General features: G+C 35.9%; 1 protein-coding gene across 3 annotated transcripts in view; it reads right to left on the bottom strand.

Moving 5' to 3' along the window:
• ITGB3BP (integrin subunit beta 3 binding protein) overlaps positions 1–18455 on the bottom strand; it is a 67758-nt gene that overhangs the window by 44697 nt on the left and 4606 nt on the right. For 2 of the 3 annotated variants that reach the window (XM_025871764.2, XM_025871763.2), the window contains exon 2: positions 1553–1592. The exons of the other annotated variant lie outside the window; for it this stretch is intronic. In XM_025871764.2, the coding sequence (XP_025727549.1) occupies positions 1553–1592 (40 nt within the window). The remainder of the gene's footprint in view (positions 1–1552; positions 1593–18455) is intronic. 3 annotated transcript variants of the gene reach the window in all.

Genomic DNA, 18455 nt, shown 5'->3' with positions numbered 1-18455 from the left:
CTCAATGGATCATTGGCATGTGGGTAGACTGCTGGAGCCAGGCTGCTTTAGGGCTAAGTTGTTACTGCAGTGGATGGAAGCATAACTGTAGCAAAGGAGAGAATCCTAGATAGCACCAGAATGAAAGCTGCCAGTTCTAAGATGTGAATATAGAGCTGCCAACAGACAATGAGGCAAGAGTACAAAGGCAGAAATTACCAGAAATACGTCAGAAAATAGAAGAGAAATGTTGAGGAAAGGCCCAGGCTAGATGCTCGAACCTGTAGTTAGCAGGGAGTGGCCATGTGATACCAAGCTAAGTCAAGCTAAGGCCCCTTGGTTTAAAGGTACAGAATTGGGCCAAACATAACAATGTATTTTTCTAATACAGGATATTAGCTGTGGCACAGGCTACCTTGACAAATCCTAACCTGAAGTAAAAATGGACTGAGAGCCTGCCATGATGACAACTGTACTTCAGGAAGAGGATGAATTCCTAAATGGCCAGTCTCTGCTATTCAAATAATGTTACCATCTCCCAAAGAACAGTTTGGGGGCAGGAAAGAACAGTATTTCATTTCAAGCTGGACTACTCATCTACCAAAATACCATTCTGACCAAAGAAATAGATGCAGAATTACAGTCACAGCTGCATTCTGTATAGAACAAGTTGGATAATGGTACTCTAAATTGCTGATTACACTGCTAATGATTTTTTTAGTGGCATTGCATTGTTTTCCCACTTTTGTTTAAATTTCTTTAAAAAAGCATCTAGGAAGTTTTAAAAATGGTAAATTGTTAAGTATCAGTAAGTCTTCCAAAGAGAAATTCCATATAACATCCATTTCTTAAAATGGCATTCTCATATGGGATTTTGTAGGAGCGCCATTTATTGACTAGCTATTTGTTTTAATTTACTTTCTCATCAATTTACTTGCATTTAAGATTACTGAGGCCATAAGTATCTCAATATTAGTATTTGTATCTAGTTCCATAGTTGGTATGAAAAGATAATAAACCAACATATGTCATGATATGCTGGCACTGGGAATGTACTATGACTAGATTTACAAAAAGTAATAAGCAACAGTACATTTTTATTTTTATTGTGATAACCATGCTGAAATTTATTACATTGTTAGTATTTTATTGTTTAATTATGCCAACATAGCTGACGGAGGTAATTATATTTTTATATAAAAATGCTGTTAATGTTTTTATTTCAATTTAGCAGATTATAGACTACAGATTAAAGCACTGCCATTGTTCTATATTGTTTCTTGTGCATTTAAATGGCAGAACATTTTTGCCACAAATAGTAAATTCATTTCTACTGAATTATTTTATTAAGGTTTCTAAATAATGTGCCTCTTAAATGGGAAAACCTCAATCTGGCCAGGAACTTCCATACATTAGATTTATAAAAAACATTTTATATAGAAAATGGTGTATCAATCACAATTACATCACAATGTTTTTTGAGAATTTTTCTATTTATTAAGGTAAATATCCTGTTAAAAAACTAAAAATACATTCTTGTTATGTAATTATAAATTCACAGGTAAATACTTACATTTGCTTCTAACAGATCCAATTTCAGTGATCTCTTAACACTGCAAACAAAATATTTAAAGAAATCAGATTTATATGCTTTAAGTACCCAAATATTTAAGAGTAATAAATATAAACAAAGATTCTGAGTTACTTTTGCCAATGAAAGCACAATACCATATGAAGAAAGCAAAGCAATTTTCATGATGATGAAACTGGATTTTTTAATAGCATATTTCAATATGGAATAATATTCAAATGGACTTTTATATATGGTCTCATATACATGCACTATTGTACAGTTCAAGCATTAAAGTCATATTATTAAATAATCTTAGTAAAAATTCATATATGTGTTTTAAAATATCACTAACGAAAAATTAAGCATAAGGACAGAATAATTTACACACCCTTAATGGAGATGTTGAAAGTATATTATTTGCAGAAATAATGCACTAGGTATTAAAATAAAGGTATGAACAAGGTGAAAAAAGTTTTGCACATTATTCTAGCTTTAAACATGATTCAGTGCTACCAGACTATGACTTAACTGAGGAACAGATGCTCTATGTCTTTATAAGTCCCCAATCCATAAGAAACTATTTTTTGTCTCTCCCACTAAACTGATTCAGGAACATGCCAGGCTCTCTCTGTGCAAAATCTGTTCTGCTAAACTGGATGCCCAGCTGTTGGTGACAATGCTTAGAAAGGAAAGCTGAATATTTATAATACTTTATTTCGTACAGCTGTCTTCTAAAGAGCAGTCATCAACATTTTATTGAATGCAGACTAAATGCTCAAAGGAGAAAAAGGTCAATATAAATTAAAACTAGTTTTCCCAGTGACAAATGCAGCATTAAAAGTACTTTCTTGATCCCTGAGAAACAGAAATTATTTTATTTAAAACATTAGAGAATTTGACCATAAAAAAAAAAGGATTGTATTGTAAAGGTAGTATTATAGAAAACAAAAAAAAATTATACATATTAGAAAATGACTATTCATAAGTAACTACTTTTTTTCTACTGACTTTCAAACAAGTGACAAGAACAAGAAAAAATAGAAGAGATGGACAATTTACAAACATGGAGTAGTAAATATTAAATATAAAAATTTAATCTACCAAAAAAGGGCTCACTTAATTTTGCTATTATATCTATAGTAGCTTATCACATAACATTATTTCTTGAGATTAATTAAATCACTTTGAAAAATTACTTGTATCTTTTAGAAGTCCACGTGAAATCAATTTAATGTGAATTCTCAATGAAGCAACAAGAGAATAGAGGAATGAACAAATAAAAATGGCAGATGATCCGAAAAAGAATACATATTTAGTTTTGGAATATATAGTACTCTATTCAGGTACATGAAATATTTTGGTATTTAATAAAATTTCAAAAGTAGAAATCAAAAACTAAAAGTACACAGCACAGAGTTTTTTCTGTTTTTAAATGCTAAGATGTAATACTACCTAGTAGAAGGAAACAAACCCTACCCTGATATTAATTGCTCAAAATATTACTTATTGATGATTGATTCTTAGAGAAAGTAACTCAATGTTTGGATTTAAAAGATTTCCGGTTTAGGTCCTAGGGTTGATCTAAGAAGCTCAAGGAAATATATAAAAGTAAACAAGAAAGTGAGCTGGGTTAGACTGTTATTTCCCACTTTTAACAGTTCAGTGAGAATCTAAAAACATGATTTATTGTGGGTGATATGGTTTTCAGATAATTCAGGCTTGTAAACTAAAACCTGGTAATATTTACAAGAATCATGAAGAGATTTAATAGATGAGACTAGGAGAAATCTAAGAAATCACTTAGTTCATCCAATATGGAAGAGTTGGTGTGATGTGCCCACTGTCACACAGCTTGAAGGGCAGAAACTGAGATCTCAGGTCCTGTGCACAACAAATCTTTGTTGAATTGAGGGGGAGGAGTTAAGAGGTAAAGAACAGCAAATCCACTAGAGGATTTTATGACAATCTATTAGAACTAGGCCCAAAGTCAAAGTATGTTATTAAATTAAGTACATACTATATGCTTTTAATCTTATTTTATCCACTCTTTTAGCCACAAACAACTGTAATATAAGCATGATATTGTGTTACATGGAAGAGGATGATGTTAATAGGAACAGAGAGGAAGAGATGGTTGAAACATATATTATAAAGGAAGAACAGACAAAACTTGATTAGATATATGCGATAAATATTTTTCTAAAGTATTTACTCACTTGTTACCAGTATTAGTTGGCAATTAAAAGCAATATCTCTGGTAGTTCTGTAGAGTTATAAGCAGTTTTAGGGGTTATTACTTTGGTTTAAAAAAATGGATACACCATGGGGAACCTGGGTGGCTCAGTCGTTAAGGGTCTGCCTTCGGCTCAGGTCATGATCTCAGGGTCCTGGGATCGAGCCCCGCATTGGGCTCCCTGCTCTGTTGGAAGCCTGCTTCTCTCTCTCCCACTCCCCCTGCTTGTGTTCCCTCTCTCGCTGTGTCTCTGTCAAAAAAATAAAAAATCTTAAAAAAAAAATGGATACATCAAAAAGGACTCAAATAGACATTTCTCCAAATAAGATATACTACTGGCCAATAAACATATGAAAAAATGTTCAACACCCCTAATATTAGAAAAATGCAAATCTGAACCACAAAGAAATACTATTTCACAACCATTAGGATGTCTATTATAAAAAAAAAAAAAGAGAGAAAATGCTGGCTAGGATACAGAGAACTGGAATGTTCGTGCACTGCTGGTGGGACTGTAAAATGGTACAGCTGCTGTGAAAAACAGTTTGGCAGTTCCTCAAAAAATTACATGTAGAATTGCCATATAATTCAGCAATTCCACTTCTGGGTATATATCCAAAAGAATGGAAAGCAGAGACACAAACAGGTATTTGAACACCCATGTTCATAGCAGCATTATTTCCAATAGCCAAAATGTGAAAACAATGCAAGTGCCCATTGACAGGTAAATGAGTACACGAAATGTAGTATAGATATACAGTGGTATATTATTCAGCTTTAAAAAGGAAAGAAATTCTGACACATGCTACAACACAGATGAACCTTGAAGATATCATGCTAAGTGAAATAAGCCAATATCAAAAGGGCAAATACTGTATGATCCACTCAAACGAGGTACTTAAAGTAGTCAAATTCATAAACACAGAAAATACTCGTTGCCACTAAAGGAAGGGTGAATAGGGATGGGTATAAAATTTCAGTTTTGCAAGATGGAAGAAGTTTTGGAGATAGATGATGGTGACAGTTGCACAAAGTGAATATACTTAATGTCATAGAACTGTACACTTAATGATTAAACTGTAAACTTTAGGGGCGCCTGGGTGGCTCAGTTGGTTAAGCATCTGCCTTCGGCTCAGGTCATGATCCCAGAGTCCTGGAATCGAGTCCTATGTCGGGCTTCCTGCTCTGCAGGGAGTCTGCTTCTCCCTCTGCTCCTCCACCCACTCATTCTCTCAATCTCTCTCTCTCTCAAATAATAAAGTCTTTTAAAAAATAATTTTTTAAATGGGCACTTATCTACTGTATCCTAATTTCCTCCCTTGTCCTGGTAATCTTATTACTTCTGCAGATTACTTCCCACTTCCAGCTTAACCCAAATTTACACCTATGTCCATAATTTAACTACTGTGCTTCATTTTTAGGTTTACTAAGTCTAGATTCATTGGAATGAAAATTCTGGTTGCTACCAGCATTTTGCTCTTGAGAATTTAGGAAAGATAAATACATTTGCCATGCAATTTCATATCAAGAGGAATAGGAAGTAACTATGTTTATGGGATTAGTCATACTACTAAGACTATCCTCCCCTATTTTATTTAGCTTATCACATGGTAGTATCCTGAATAGGATTCTCTGATTCTATCAGAACAGAACAAGTACAGGAGTTTCATTATACAACATTACTAACACTGATGACAATATAAAAGAAATTACTTTAGAAAAAAATGAACTTTCATTTCGTTTATAATTAAGAATGAGGAATGACACATCAAAAAGCACAAAATTACATGTTTTGCGCTTCTCTTTTTTGGCAGAGAGGGGAGAGAATCTCAAGTAGGCTCCATGCTCAGTGCAGAGCCCAATGTGGGGCTCAATCTCAGACGCCAAGATCATGACTTGAGCAGAAATCAATAGTTGGACACTGAACTGACTGAGCCACCCAAGCACCCCTTTGAGCTTCTCTTCAAAATACTGGATTAAATATAATTTTGAATAGCAGAGCTGAGGGTAAGAGTGGGTGTGTGAGGAGACAGATAAACTTGGTAAAGCAGATAAGAGTCAGAGAGCCTTGATGCTATGCCAAATTCCTCCACTAAGTTTGGGCAAATCACATAATTTCACTAAGCTTCATAAAGGTGATAATAATACTGGCCCATAAACTAGTTAGGGAATTTCTGAATGGAAGATTAAAATATCACTTACAACGTCAGTGCTTCCATTTACTTCCTACTATAATGGGGATAACAATGTTTCAAGAGTATTTAAAGGATTTAGTATACTTGTGAGATGCTTAGAAATCCTTTGATGAAAGGCAATGACCAAATTCACATCCCATGTGACTCCTTTGGTGTAAATTGAGATATCTGAAATGATTTATTTTCCATTCTATGTATGAGAATGAGAAAAGAATCTTCTATATCCTTTTTATCTTCTCCCTTTCATTCAAGTCTTTTGTGTTCTCTCAAGTGCTCTTTTGTGTTCAACATTCACGGTGGTCATACAATAATTCACTATCATGGTAGATGGTGGTAGAGAGAAATATTACTCTGTTACATGTAGAAATACGGTCATCATGTGAAAGCACCTAAATAAATAAAATCCTCTGTTATTCTTCATGATAAAACTGGCCAAAACCTTAAGCAGTTATTGGGCAACAGAGGTTTTTTGTGTCAAAAGCTTATTAAAAGGTTAGTAGAGAATTAGTTAAACAATTCTTACAGAAATAAAGGGATATATTTGGGAATACTGACTCCAGAAGATAAATAAATAGAGGTGAGATGGTCACTGGGCAAAATAAAATGAGAAATGATGTAAGATAATTTCATTTTTAAATGAGTATTCTCAAAAATGAACATTAATATTCATTACTATTTCCTCCTGTGAGAAATTTATATATACATATATGTATCATCACACATAAATATATAAAAAGGACATAAGTTAAATCCTTTTAAAATTTATCAAAAGTGGCCATGTAAGACTGATGAATCACAGACCTGTACCCCTGAAACAAATAATACATTATATGTTAATAAAAAAATAAAAAAATAAATTTAAAAAGGAGCCAAATAGTTTTATCAGAATTAAATATGGGAAATGGATGATATTTTACATATTTTTTTAAAGATTTTATTTATTTATTTGACAGAGAGAGAGCACAAGCAGGGGGAGCGACGGGCAGAGGGAGAAGGAGAAGCAGACTCCCTGCTGAGCAAGGAGCCCGATGTGGGGCTCGATCCCAGGACCCTGAAATCATATTTTACATATTTTTGTATTATATTTTATAGCAAAAATTAATAATAAATTTACATTGATGTCTACCTTCCCCTTGAGAATCTAGCACAATCATCTCTAAGTTTTCCCTGACATAGTCCACATTGCATTAAGGATCTTTCTACTCTATAGCACTATAGTATGCCCCTCTCACAAAACTTACCAGGTTGAAATAGTCTATTTGTATGTTTGTCTTTCCCCCCTGAACTAAGATATTTATATCATTAGCACCTTCACTCTTCAGTGGTCAGTTAAACATCCTTGTTAAACTATCTTTCCCACAAAAATTAAAACTCCCAGCAAATACAGTATCTGTTCATATTTGAATCCCCAAAGCCTGACACAGTAATGGGTGCAAAAGTGTTATATAAATTAATGATTTATTTAATTAATTGTATTTATTTTTAACTTAAAACTTCAGTCTCAAATTGAAGAATATATTTAGTTCCTTTAAATTTTTATGATCCTCCAATCCTGATTTTTTTTTTTAAGATTTTATTTATTTGACAGGGAGAGAGAGAGAGAGAGTGAGAAAGGGAACACAAGCAGGGGTAGTGGGAAAGGGAGAAGCAGGCTTCCCACTGAGCAGGGAGCCCGATGTGGGGCTCCATCCCAGGACCCTGGGATCATGACCTGAGCCGAAGGCAGACACTTAACGACTGAGCCACCCAGGCGCCCTTCCTCCAATCCTGTTTAAGATAGTTTCAGTGCAGGTTCCCAAAAGATGTCTTATTAACGGTCTTATCTCTAATGTAGTATCTTATATGGATCTATGTCTTAACAGTTCTGGAAAAACCTAAACCATAATCTTTTCAAATATTGACTTTCCTTCATTCTTCCTTTCTAGACTTCATCTAGAAGTAATTTTAGACTTTATAGTTCCATTTTCCACATATCTGAACTCTTATTTCTTAGCATTTCTTGTCTCTCTAGTGCATGTGGGCAATTTAGAGCTATCTTCCAGTTGTCTAATTCTTTCTTCAATTGTATCTAATTTACTATTTAATCCACCCATTAGTTTTTTTTTAAATAATCTGATGAGTATGGGGGGTAACTTTTAATTTTTACTTAATTTTAAACTTACAAAAAACTAGGAGTAAGAGTTCTTATCTTTTACCCAGACTTATCACTTATTTACATTTTGTCCTATTTGTTTTATCATTCTTTCTCTCTTGCTCTAGTTCTTTGACTTAGAGCAGGTTATGCCCTGATAAACCCAACTAAGCTGAAAATGCAATTAATACACCAAACCTACAAAATATTATAGCCTAGCCTAGCCTATCTCACAACACTTACATTAACTTATAATTGGGCAAAATCATCTAACACAAAGCCTATTTTACAATAAAGTACTGAATATCTCATGCAATTTACTGAATACTATACTAAAAGTGGAAAACAGAATGGTTATATGGGTACAGAATGGTTTTAAGTGTATCATTTTTTTTTACCCTTGCAACTGGGTGGGGCTGACTGGGAGCTGTATCTCACTGCCACTGATTAGCACCACAAGAGACTACCGTATTACATATCACTAGCCAGGAAAAAAAAAATCACAGATTTTTAAAATGTATATATAAAGATACACAGAACTAGAACAGAAAAATACAAGTCTATCTCTCTGTATATATGTGTATTTAAAAAATCTGTGATTTCATATTGATACCTCCAATGCCAAGCTAAAATATTTTAAATTCCTCTATACAACAATGAAAACCTAGCTTCTATTATCTGCAAAACACTTATCATTTGCTCAAGCCTAGAATACATAGAAATCAGTTTAAGAAGTGCTAACCCAGACCCCTAAGCAAAGCAAATCTATTTACTAAGATTCAGTATTTGCATAATATTGTTAACTGCAAAATGTACATAAAGTCATTCTACCAGGTGTTAAACAGTATTTCAATATAGTTTTAATCTGCATTTTCCTGATGACTAACAAAATGCTTCCTTGCCATTTATGTAAATTTCTTTAAATTAAATATTGGTTCAAGTTTTTGAACTATTATTTTAATGAGTTTTACTATTTACTTATTGTTTTACTGTTGAGTTACAAGAATTCTTTATATATTCTAAATATAAATTGTTTAAAATATATCTTATATTTTCTCCTACTCAGTGGCTTGACAATTCATTTTTTAAATTTTTTTTCAAAGAAGGGCTTTTAATTCCCTGCTTTTTTTTTTTTTTTACAAAGGTTTTATTTATTTGACAGAGACAGGAGAGGGAACACAAGCAGGGGGAGTGGGAGAGGGAGAAGCAGGCTTCCTGTGGAGCAGGGAGCCCGATGCGGGGCTCGATCCCAGGACCATGGGATCATGACCTGAGCCGAAGGCAGACGCTTAACGACTGAGCCACCCAGGCGCCCCAACAATTCATTTTTAAAAAAAAAATTTTTTTTAAGTAATCTCTATACCCAATGTGGGGCTCGAACTCACAACCCTGAGATCAAGAAAGGTGCATGCTCTACTGACTAAGCCAGCCAGGCATCCTGACAATTCATTTAAAAAAAATTTTTTTTATTTTTACTTTAATTCCAGTATAGTTAATATAGAGTGTTATATTAGTTTCAGGTGTACAATATAGTGATTCAACAATTCTATACATTACTCAGTGCTCATGAAGATGAGTGTACTTTTAATCCTCTTCACCTATTTCACCCATCCCCCCACCCATCTCCCCTCTGGTAACCATCTGTTTGCTCTCTGTAGTTAAGAGTCCATTTTTTGGTTTGGCTCTCTCACTTTTTTACCCTTTAAATTGTTTCTTTAATTCCACATATGAGTGAAATCACATGGTATTTGTCTTTCTCTGAGTGACTGATTTCTCTTAGCATTATACTCTCTGGCTCCAACCATGTTGTTGCAGATGGCAAGATTTCATTCTTTTTTATGGCTGAATAATATTCTGTGTGTGTGTGTGTGTGTGTGTGTGTGTATGGCTATCTGGCTATTGTAAATAATGCTGCAATAAACAAAAAACACAGGGGTGCATATATCCTTTTGAATTAGTGTTCTTGTGTTCTTTGGGTAAATGCCTAGTAGTGCAATTAGTATGATCATAGGGTATTCTCTTTTTATTTTTTTTCAAAATTTAAAAAAAAATTATTTATTTATTTATTTGAGAGAGAGAGAGAGAGAGAGAGAGAGAGAGTGAGAGCACAAGAGGGGGTAGGGTCAGAAGGAGAAGCAGACTCCCTGCTGAGCAGGGAGCCCGACATGGGACTCAATCCTGGGACTCCAGGATCATGACCTGAGCTGAAGGCAGTCACTTAACCAACTGAGCCACCCAGGCACCCAGGGTATTCTATTTTTAATTTTTTGAGGACCCTACATACTGTTTTCCAGAGTGGCTGCACCAGTTTGCATTCCCACCAACAATGCACAAGGGTTCCTTTTTCTCCCTGTCCTTGTCAACACTTGTTTGCATTTTTGATTTTAGCCATACTGATAGGTGTGAGATGGTATCTCATTGTAGTTTTTATTTCATTTCCTTGATAATGAGTGCTGTTGGGCATCTTTTCATGTGTCTGTTGGTCATCTGCATGTCTTCTTTGAAGAAATGTCTGTTCATGTCTTCTGCCCATTTTTTAATTGGATTATTTGGGGTTTTTTGGTGTTGCATTGTATAAATTTTTATGTATTTTGGGTACTAACACTTTATTGGATATGTCATTTGCAAATATCTTCTCCTATTCAGTAAGTTGTCTTCTAGTTTGTCGACTGTTTCCTTTGTTGTGCAGAAGCTTTTATTTTTGATGTAGTCCCAATAGTTTTTGCTTTTGTTCCCTTTTCTCAGGAGATAGGTCTAGAAAAATGTTGCTAGAGCCAACTGCAGAGAAATTATTGCCTGTGCTCTCTCCTAGGATTTTTATGGTTTCGGGTTTCACATTTAGGCCCTTAATCCATTTTGAGTTTATTTTCATGTATGGTGTAAGTGGTCCAGTTTCATTCTTTTGAATGTAGTTGCCCAGCTTTCCCAACACTGTTGAAGAGCCTTTTTCCCATTGCATATTCTTGCCTCCTTTGTCGAAGATTAATTGACCATATAATCATGGGTTTGTTTCTGGGCTTTCTACCTTGTTCTGTTGATCTTTGTGTCAGTACCATATTGGTTTTTTTTTATTTTTTATTGTTATGTTAATCACCATACACTACATCATTAGTTTTTGATGTAGTGTTCCATGACTCATTGTTTGTGCATAACACCCAGTGCTCCACGCAGAACGTGCCCTCTATAATACCCATCACCAGGCTAACCCATCCCCCATCCCCCTCCCCTCTAGAACCCTCAGTTTGTTTTTCAGAGTCCATTGTCTCTCATGGTTTGTCTCCCCCTCCAACTTACTCCCCTTCATTCTTCCCCTCCTGCTATCTTCTTCTTCTTTTTTTCTTAACATATATTGCATTGTTTCAGAAGTACAGATCTGTGATTCAACAGTCTTGCACAATTCACAGCACTCACCATAGCAAATACCCTCCCCAATGTCTATCACCCAGCCACCCCATCCCTCCCACCCCCAACCACTCCAGCAACCCTCAGTTTGTTTCCTGAGATTAAGAATTCCTCATATCAGTGAGGTCATATGATACATGTCTTTCTCTGACTGACTTATTTCACTCAGCATAACACCCTCCAGTTCCATCCACGTCGTTGCAAATGGCAAGATCTCATTCCTTTTGATGGCTGCATAATATTCCATTGTGTATATATACCACATCTTCTTTATCCATTCATCTGTCGATGGACAATTTGGCTCTTTCCACAGTTTGGCTATTGTGGACATTGCTGCTATAAACACTGGGGTGCACGTACCCCTTTGGATCTCTACATTTGTATCTTTGGGGTAAATACCCAGTAGTGCAATTGCTGGATCGTATGGCAGCTCTATTTTCAACTGTTTGAGGAACCTCCATACTGTTTTCCAGAGTGGTTGCACCAGCTTGCATTCCCACCAACAGTGTAGGAGGGTTCCCCTTTCTCCGCATCCCCGCCAACATCTGTTGTTTCCCGACTTGTTCATTTTAGCCATTCTGACTGGTGTGAGGTGGTATCTCATTGAGGTTTTGATTTGGATTTTCCTGATGCCGAGCGATGTTGAGCACTTTTTCATGTGTCTGTGGGCCATTTGGATGTCTTCTTTGGAAAAATGTCTGTTCATGTCTTCTGCCCAGTTCTTGATTGGATTATTTGTTCTTTGGCTATTGAGTTTGATAAGTTCTTTATATATTTTGGATACTAGCCCTTTATCTGATATGTCATTTGCAAATATTTTCTCCCATTCTGTCGGTTGTCTTTTGGTTTTGTGGACTGTTTCTTTTGCTGTGCAAAAGCTTTTTATCTTGATGAAATCCCAATAGTTCATTTTTGCCCTTGCTTCCCTTGCCTTTGGCGATGTTTCTAGGAAGAAGTTGCTGCGGCTGAGTTCGAAGAGGTTGCTACCTGTGTTCTCCTTTAGGATTTGGATGGACTCCTGTCTCATGTTTAGGTCTTTCAACCATTTGGAGTCTATCTTTGTGTGTGGTGTAAGGAAATGGTCCAGTTTCATTCTTCTGCACGTGGCTGTCCAATTTTCCCAACACCATTTGTTGAAGAGACTGCCTTTTTTCCACTGGACATTCTTTCCTGCTTTGTCAAAGATGAGTTGACCATAGAGTTGAGGGTCCATTTCTGGGCTCTCTATTCTGTTCCATTGATCTATGTGTCTGTTTTTGTGCCAGTACCATACTGTCTTGATGACTACAGCTTTGTAATAGAGCTGGAAGTCTGGAATTGTGATGCCGCCAGCTTTGCTTTTCTTTTTCAATATTCCTCTGGCTATTTGGGGTCTCTTCTGGTTCCATACAAATTTTAGGATTATTTGTTTCATTTTTTTGAAAAAAGTGGATGGTATTTTGATGGGGATTGCATTGAATGTGTAGATTGCTTTAGGTAGCATTGACATCTTCACAATGTTTGTTCTTCCAATCCATGAGCATGGAACGTTTTTCCATTTCTTTGTGTCTTCTTCAATATCTTCCATGAGTATTTTATAGTTTTCTGAGTACAGATCCTTTGACTCTTTGGTTAAATTTATTCCTAGGTACTTATGGTTTTGGGTGCAATTGTAAATGGGATTGACTCCTTGATTTGTCTCTCTTCTGTCTTGTTGTTGGTGTATAGGAATGCCACTGATTTCTGTGTATTGATTTTATATCCTGCTACTTAGTACCATACTGTTTTGATTATGACAGCCTTATAGTATAATTTGAAATCTGGAATTGTAATACCTCTAGCTTTTGATGATTCATTTTCTTAATTGTGTCCTTTGATGAGAAGTTCAAAATTTAGATGAAGTCTATTATTTTTTCTTTTATGGTTATTGTTTTTTGTATCTTGCCTGAAATTTTACCTACCCCACGTTGTAACAATATTCTCATATACTTCCTTCAGAAACTTTAGCTTTTACATATAGGACTATGCTATATTTCAAATCAATTTTTTATATGGTATAAGGTAGAAGTTGAGGGTGTTTCATTTACTTTTCTGTATGGTGTCCCAGAACCATTTGGACTTTTCTTTCCCCACTGAATTGCTCTGGCACCTTTGTGGGTCTATTTCTGGACTTTGGATTCTCTTCCATTTTATCTATTTATCCTTATGTCCAAACCACATTGAATTCAGAACCACTTTATATTAAGTCTAGTTAGTGTATGAACTCCAACTTCATTCTTCTTTTTCAAGATTATTTTCTTATAAGTCTTTTGCCTTTTCATAAAAATTTTGAAATCAGTTTTTCTATTCCTATAAAATGTTTGCTGGGATTGACAGGAAATGCATTGAATCTAAAGATCAACTGGGGAGAACTAAGAATTTAACATTACTGAGACTTCAAATCCATAAACATGCGCCTATTGAGATCTTTATTTTCTCTAAGCAATGTTGTCATCTTCAAGGTAGAAATAAGTGTCTTCTAGTTAAACTTCTTTTAAGTAGTTTTAAAATGTGATTGTATATGGAAACATTTAAGCTTCATTTTCAGGTGTTTCTTGCGAAAATGTAGAAACAGAATTGATTTTTGTATATTGACTATGTGATCTGCATCTTTGCTAAATAGCTCTAATAACTGTTTTACAAATTCCTTAGGATTGCCCATGTTCATGACATTATCACTGGCAAATCATCAGTTTTACTTTTTCCTTTCCAACATTTACACATTTCCTTTCTTTTTAGTGCTTTGTTAAATAGAAGTGGTGGGAGGGCACATCTTGCCTTATTCCTTAATCTTAGAATTAAGTGTTTAGTGCTGAGCATGATATGTATAGGTTTTTCAAAGGAATTAGTTCCCTTTCTACTTCTACTGTGCTGAGTTTTTATTTTATCATGAATGAGGGTGCTCTTTGTACAACTATTAATATGATCTCCTTTATTCTTTTTGAAAATGTGAATTGATTTTAAAATAACAGAACAATTTGCATTCTTGGGATAAGCCCCACTTGGACATAATGTATTACCCTTTTATATGTTGAATTAGATTTGCTAATTTTTTTTAAGGTTTTTTATTTATTTATTTGAGAGGGAGAGAGAGAGCACGCACGCACGAATGCAAGAGCAGGGGGAGGGAGAAGGAGACTCCCCGCTGATCAGGGAGCCCGACAAGGGGCTCAATCCCAGGATACTAGGATCATGATCTGAGCAGAAGGCAGATGCTTAACCGACTAAGCTACCCAAGTGCCCCTAGATTTGCCAATCTTTTGTTAAGGATTTTTGAGTCCATGTTCATGAAATATATTGGTCAGCAATATTTTCATAATTCTTTTACCATATTTTGATATCAGGTCAGGTAGTATCAGCGTTATGAGGATTAAATGAGTTGGGATATATATATGTTATATATACATTACATATATAAGTTGTACATAAATTATAGAATTATATATAAACATATAACTTAAAATGTATATATATGTAAAATCTATGTATAGATTTTAAATCTAGTCTGATATTCTCTACCTTTTCACAGGAGTCTTTACTTCATTTAAAGTTACTATTTTGGAACCAGGCTGTTCCTGCTGAAACTGTGCTGTTTAGAAATTTTTCTTTTTTGCTAAATATATATATATATATATATATATTTTAAGAAATGGGATCCTAGTCATCAAAATGATTTGAGGGTATCCGACTTTCCCCCCCATTTCTGAGACCCCAGCTGGTTTTATGTTTAAAAACTGTGGTCCTTCCTTAAATGAAATGACTTACCAAAAGTAATTTAGAACTTCAATGGCCATTATGGGAAACTTTCTCTCTCTCCAAACTTAACTTTTCTCAAAACTGAATTGGACAGCCATGGCTCTAAAATTGTCAAAAGTGAATGGGATGCCTATTTTGATTAGTATTTTGAAGCTTCCAAAAGTTATTGGAAATCTAAAATTGCTTCTCTGCAAAATACAATTTCTAGACTAACTGAAGTAAACAAAGAAAGAAAGAAATAAGGGCTTCTGAAGCCTCTTTTCTGCCTTCTCCATCTTCTTTGTCTCAGTACATGTGGCAGATATCCTGTTCTCAGTCTCTACCTCTGGTGCCATTTTTCTCAGCACCATCACCATCTCCCCTATTGTGCCCCATGCTAATTCTTTCACCAAATTTCCCTTTTCCTCCAAATCTTTCCCCACTCCCTACTCTCCTGAGCCTATTAAAACCTGCCCCTTTAAAGTTAAATCTTCTGAGGATCCTAATAAACCTCAAATTTCTTATGCTCTCTGGACTAAGGCCAAATTACAAGCTGTAAAGTTTCCCAAAGTGACTGAGGACAACAATGCATTTGCTGAAGAATTCAACATCTAGAAGAAGACCAAAATTTTCTTAAAAGACTGTTTGCATGAAGCACTGGGTGTTATACGCAAACAATGAATCATGGAACACTACATCAAAAACTAATGATGTAATGTATGGTGATTAATACAACATAATAAAAAAAGTTAAAAAAAAACTGGTGTTGAGTTTCACAGTTATGTACATGTTTGTCAGGCTTTTGTGTGCAAGCCTGAATTTTGTTCCAATTAGCAGGCTTAGGAAAAGCTACTATAATTGCTTGGTGGAGATTTCCAGAGATTGTTCTAGCATCTTGCCAAAGATTGGTGTCTGTTTCTCTAAACCCCTTTTAGGGTGTCCCCACTGGGCTAGTTTCATCCAGTGTTTGGCCTGGTCCTCACACCAGCATGAGGTCTAACTAATAGAAATCTGAGAAACCAGGTTGGTAAGTTTAAATACCTTGGTCAATCTACCCAGGTAGCATTTAACTCTATGTTTATTAATGGACTAAACTAGAATCTTTCTCTTTTAGTTAAAGGGATGAGGATAGAATGGGAAACCATGTCCCCTCCAGATTTAGTTAACCTGGCAAACCAGCTCACCCACACCCTAGATGAGTAATTTAAAACAAAGATGTCTAAAATTCTCAATTTTCAACTCCAGCAAATGAAAGCCCCTAAACAATACAAACAACCCTCCTTCCCCACTAGTTTCTGCTATTATTGCAAAGGGCCAGGACACTGGAAAAAAGATTGTTACAAACTTAAGTGCTCCAGGTGCCTTGAGCCCTTTAAGCCAGACTTTCCAGTCCTTCTAATTCCCAACGGGGCTCCAAGGAACTATAGGGGCTCTTCTCAATCCTCCCTCTTAATCAGCTTGGAGAAACCACTTTCCAGATTGGGAATGAATCTCTCCATCCTTATTGACACTGGAGCTACACTCTCAATGCTTAGCCCCACTGCTATAAAGCATTCCCTGCCTCAAGATACTAAAACAGTTCAAATGGGGGGGGGTCTTTAATAAACCTCAACAGGTTCTTTTTTTTTTTAATTTTTTATTGTTATGTTAATCACCATATATTACATCATTTGTTTTGGTGTAGTGTTCCATGATTCATTGTTTGTTCATAACACCCAGGGCTCCATGCAGAATGTGCCCTCTTTAATACCCATCACCAGGCTAACCCATCCCCCTACCCTCCTCCCCTCTAGAACCCTCAGTTTGTTTTTCAGAGTCCATCATCTCTCCTGGTTCGTCTCCCCCTCTGACTTACTCCCCTTCATTCTTCCTCTCCTGCTATCTTCTTCTTTTTCTTTTTTCTTAAAATATGTTGCGTTATTTGTTTCAGAAGTACAGATCTGTGATTCAACAGTCTTGCACAATTCACAGCGCTCACCGTAGCACATACCCTCCCCAATGTCAATCAGCCAGCCACCCCATCCCTCCCACCCCCAACCACTCCAGTAACACTCAGTTTGTTCCTGAGATTCAGAATTCCTCATATCAGTGAGGTCATATGATACATGTCTTTCTCTGATTGACTTATTTCACTAAGCATAACACCCTCCAGTTCCATCCATGTCACTGCAAATGGCAAGATCTCATTCCTTTTGATGGCTGCATAATATTCCATTGTGTATATATACCACATCTTCTTTATCCATTCATCTGTCGATGGACATCTTGGCTCTTTCCACAGTTTGAACCTCAACAGGTTCTTGCCTCTGAACCTATTCCCTTTTGTTTAGGTGCTTTAGAGTTACAGACCCTTTTCTCCTTAGTTCCTCTGCCCCTATTCATTTATTGGGCTGAGATTTCTTAGAAAAATATTATGCAAATTTCTTTCTTTCAAAGGGGGAAATAAGTCTAAAATTTGATAGTAGTAACCAAAATAGCCAACCAGGCAAATTAAATGATCCTTTGACATCTTTTATTTGCTCTCTCTGATGGCCCTATAGCTGAGTTTGGGGACAAAGATCAGTTGTCCATGGGCAAAATCAACTGGTGTTGGTAGAATCTACACTGCACCTCCCAACAAGATTCAAACAGATCTCTCAAAACCTCTCCCCAGAACTAATCAATACCCTATAGTTTTTCAAGGCATCAAGCCCATAATAAAATATTATAAGACTCAGTGCTTTATTATCCCTTGCACTAGTCCCTGCAATGCCCCTATTTTCCTGTGAGAAAACCCAATGTCCAAGAATAGAGGTCTGTCCAAGACCTCTGAGCAATAAGTAACACTGTTATCCCTCAGCACCCTATTGTTCCTAACCCCCACATACTACTGATACCTATTCCCACCAAAAGCAAACTTTTTACCCTAATTGATCTTTGCAGTGTATTTTTTTCTTTAAATTTTTTATTGTTATGTTAACCACCATACATTATATCATTAGTTTTTGATGTAGTGTCCCATGATTCATTGTTTGTGCATAACACCCAGTACTCCATGCAGAACGTGCCCTCTTTAATACCCATCACCAGGCTAACCCATCCCCCCACCCCCCTCCCCTCTAGAACCCTCAGTTTGTTTTTCAGAGTCCATCGTCTCTCATGGTTCGTCTCCCCCTCCGATTTACTCCCCTTCATTCTTCCCCTCCTGCT

The sequence above is a fragment of the Callorhinus ursinus genome, unplaced genomic scaffold, assembly GCF_003265705.2.
Source record: "Callorhinus ursinus isolate GAN/ISIS: 27379988/994484 unplaced genomic scaffold, GSC_fseal_2.0 scaffold9, whole genome shotgun sequence".
Classification (NCBI taxonomy): Eukaryota; Metazoa; Chordata; class Mammalia; order Carnivora; family Otariidae; genus Callorhinus; species Callorhinus ursinus.
Note: the sequence above shows the minus strand (reverse complement) of the source record. Positions and strands in the feature narration are given on the sequence as shown.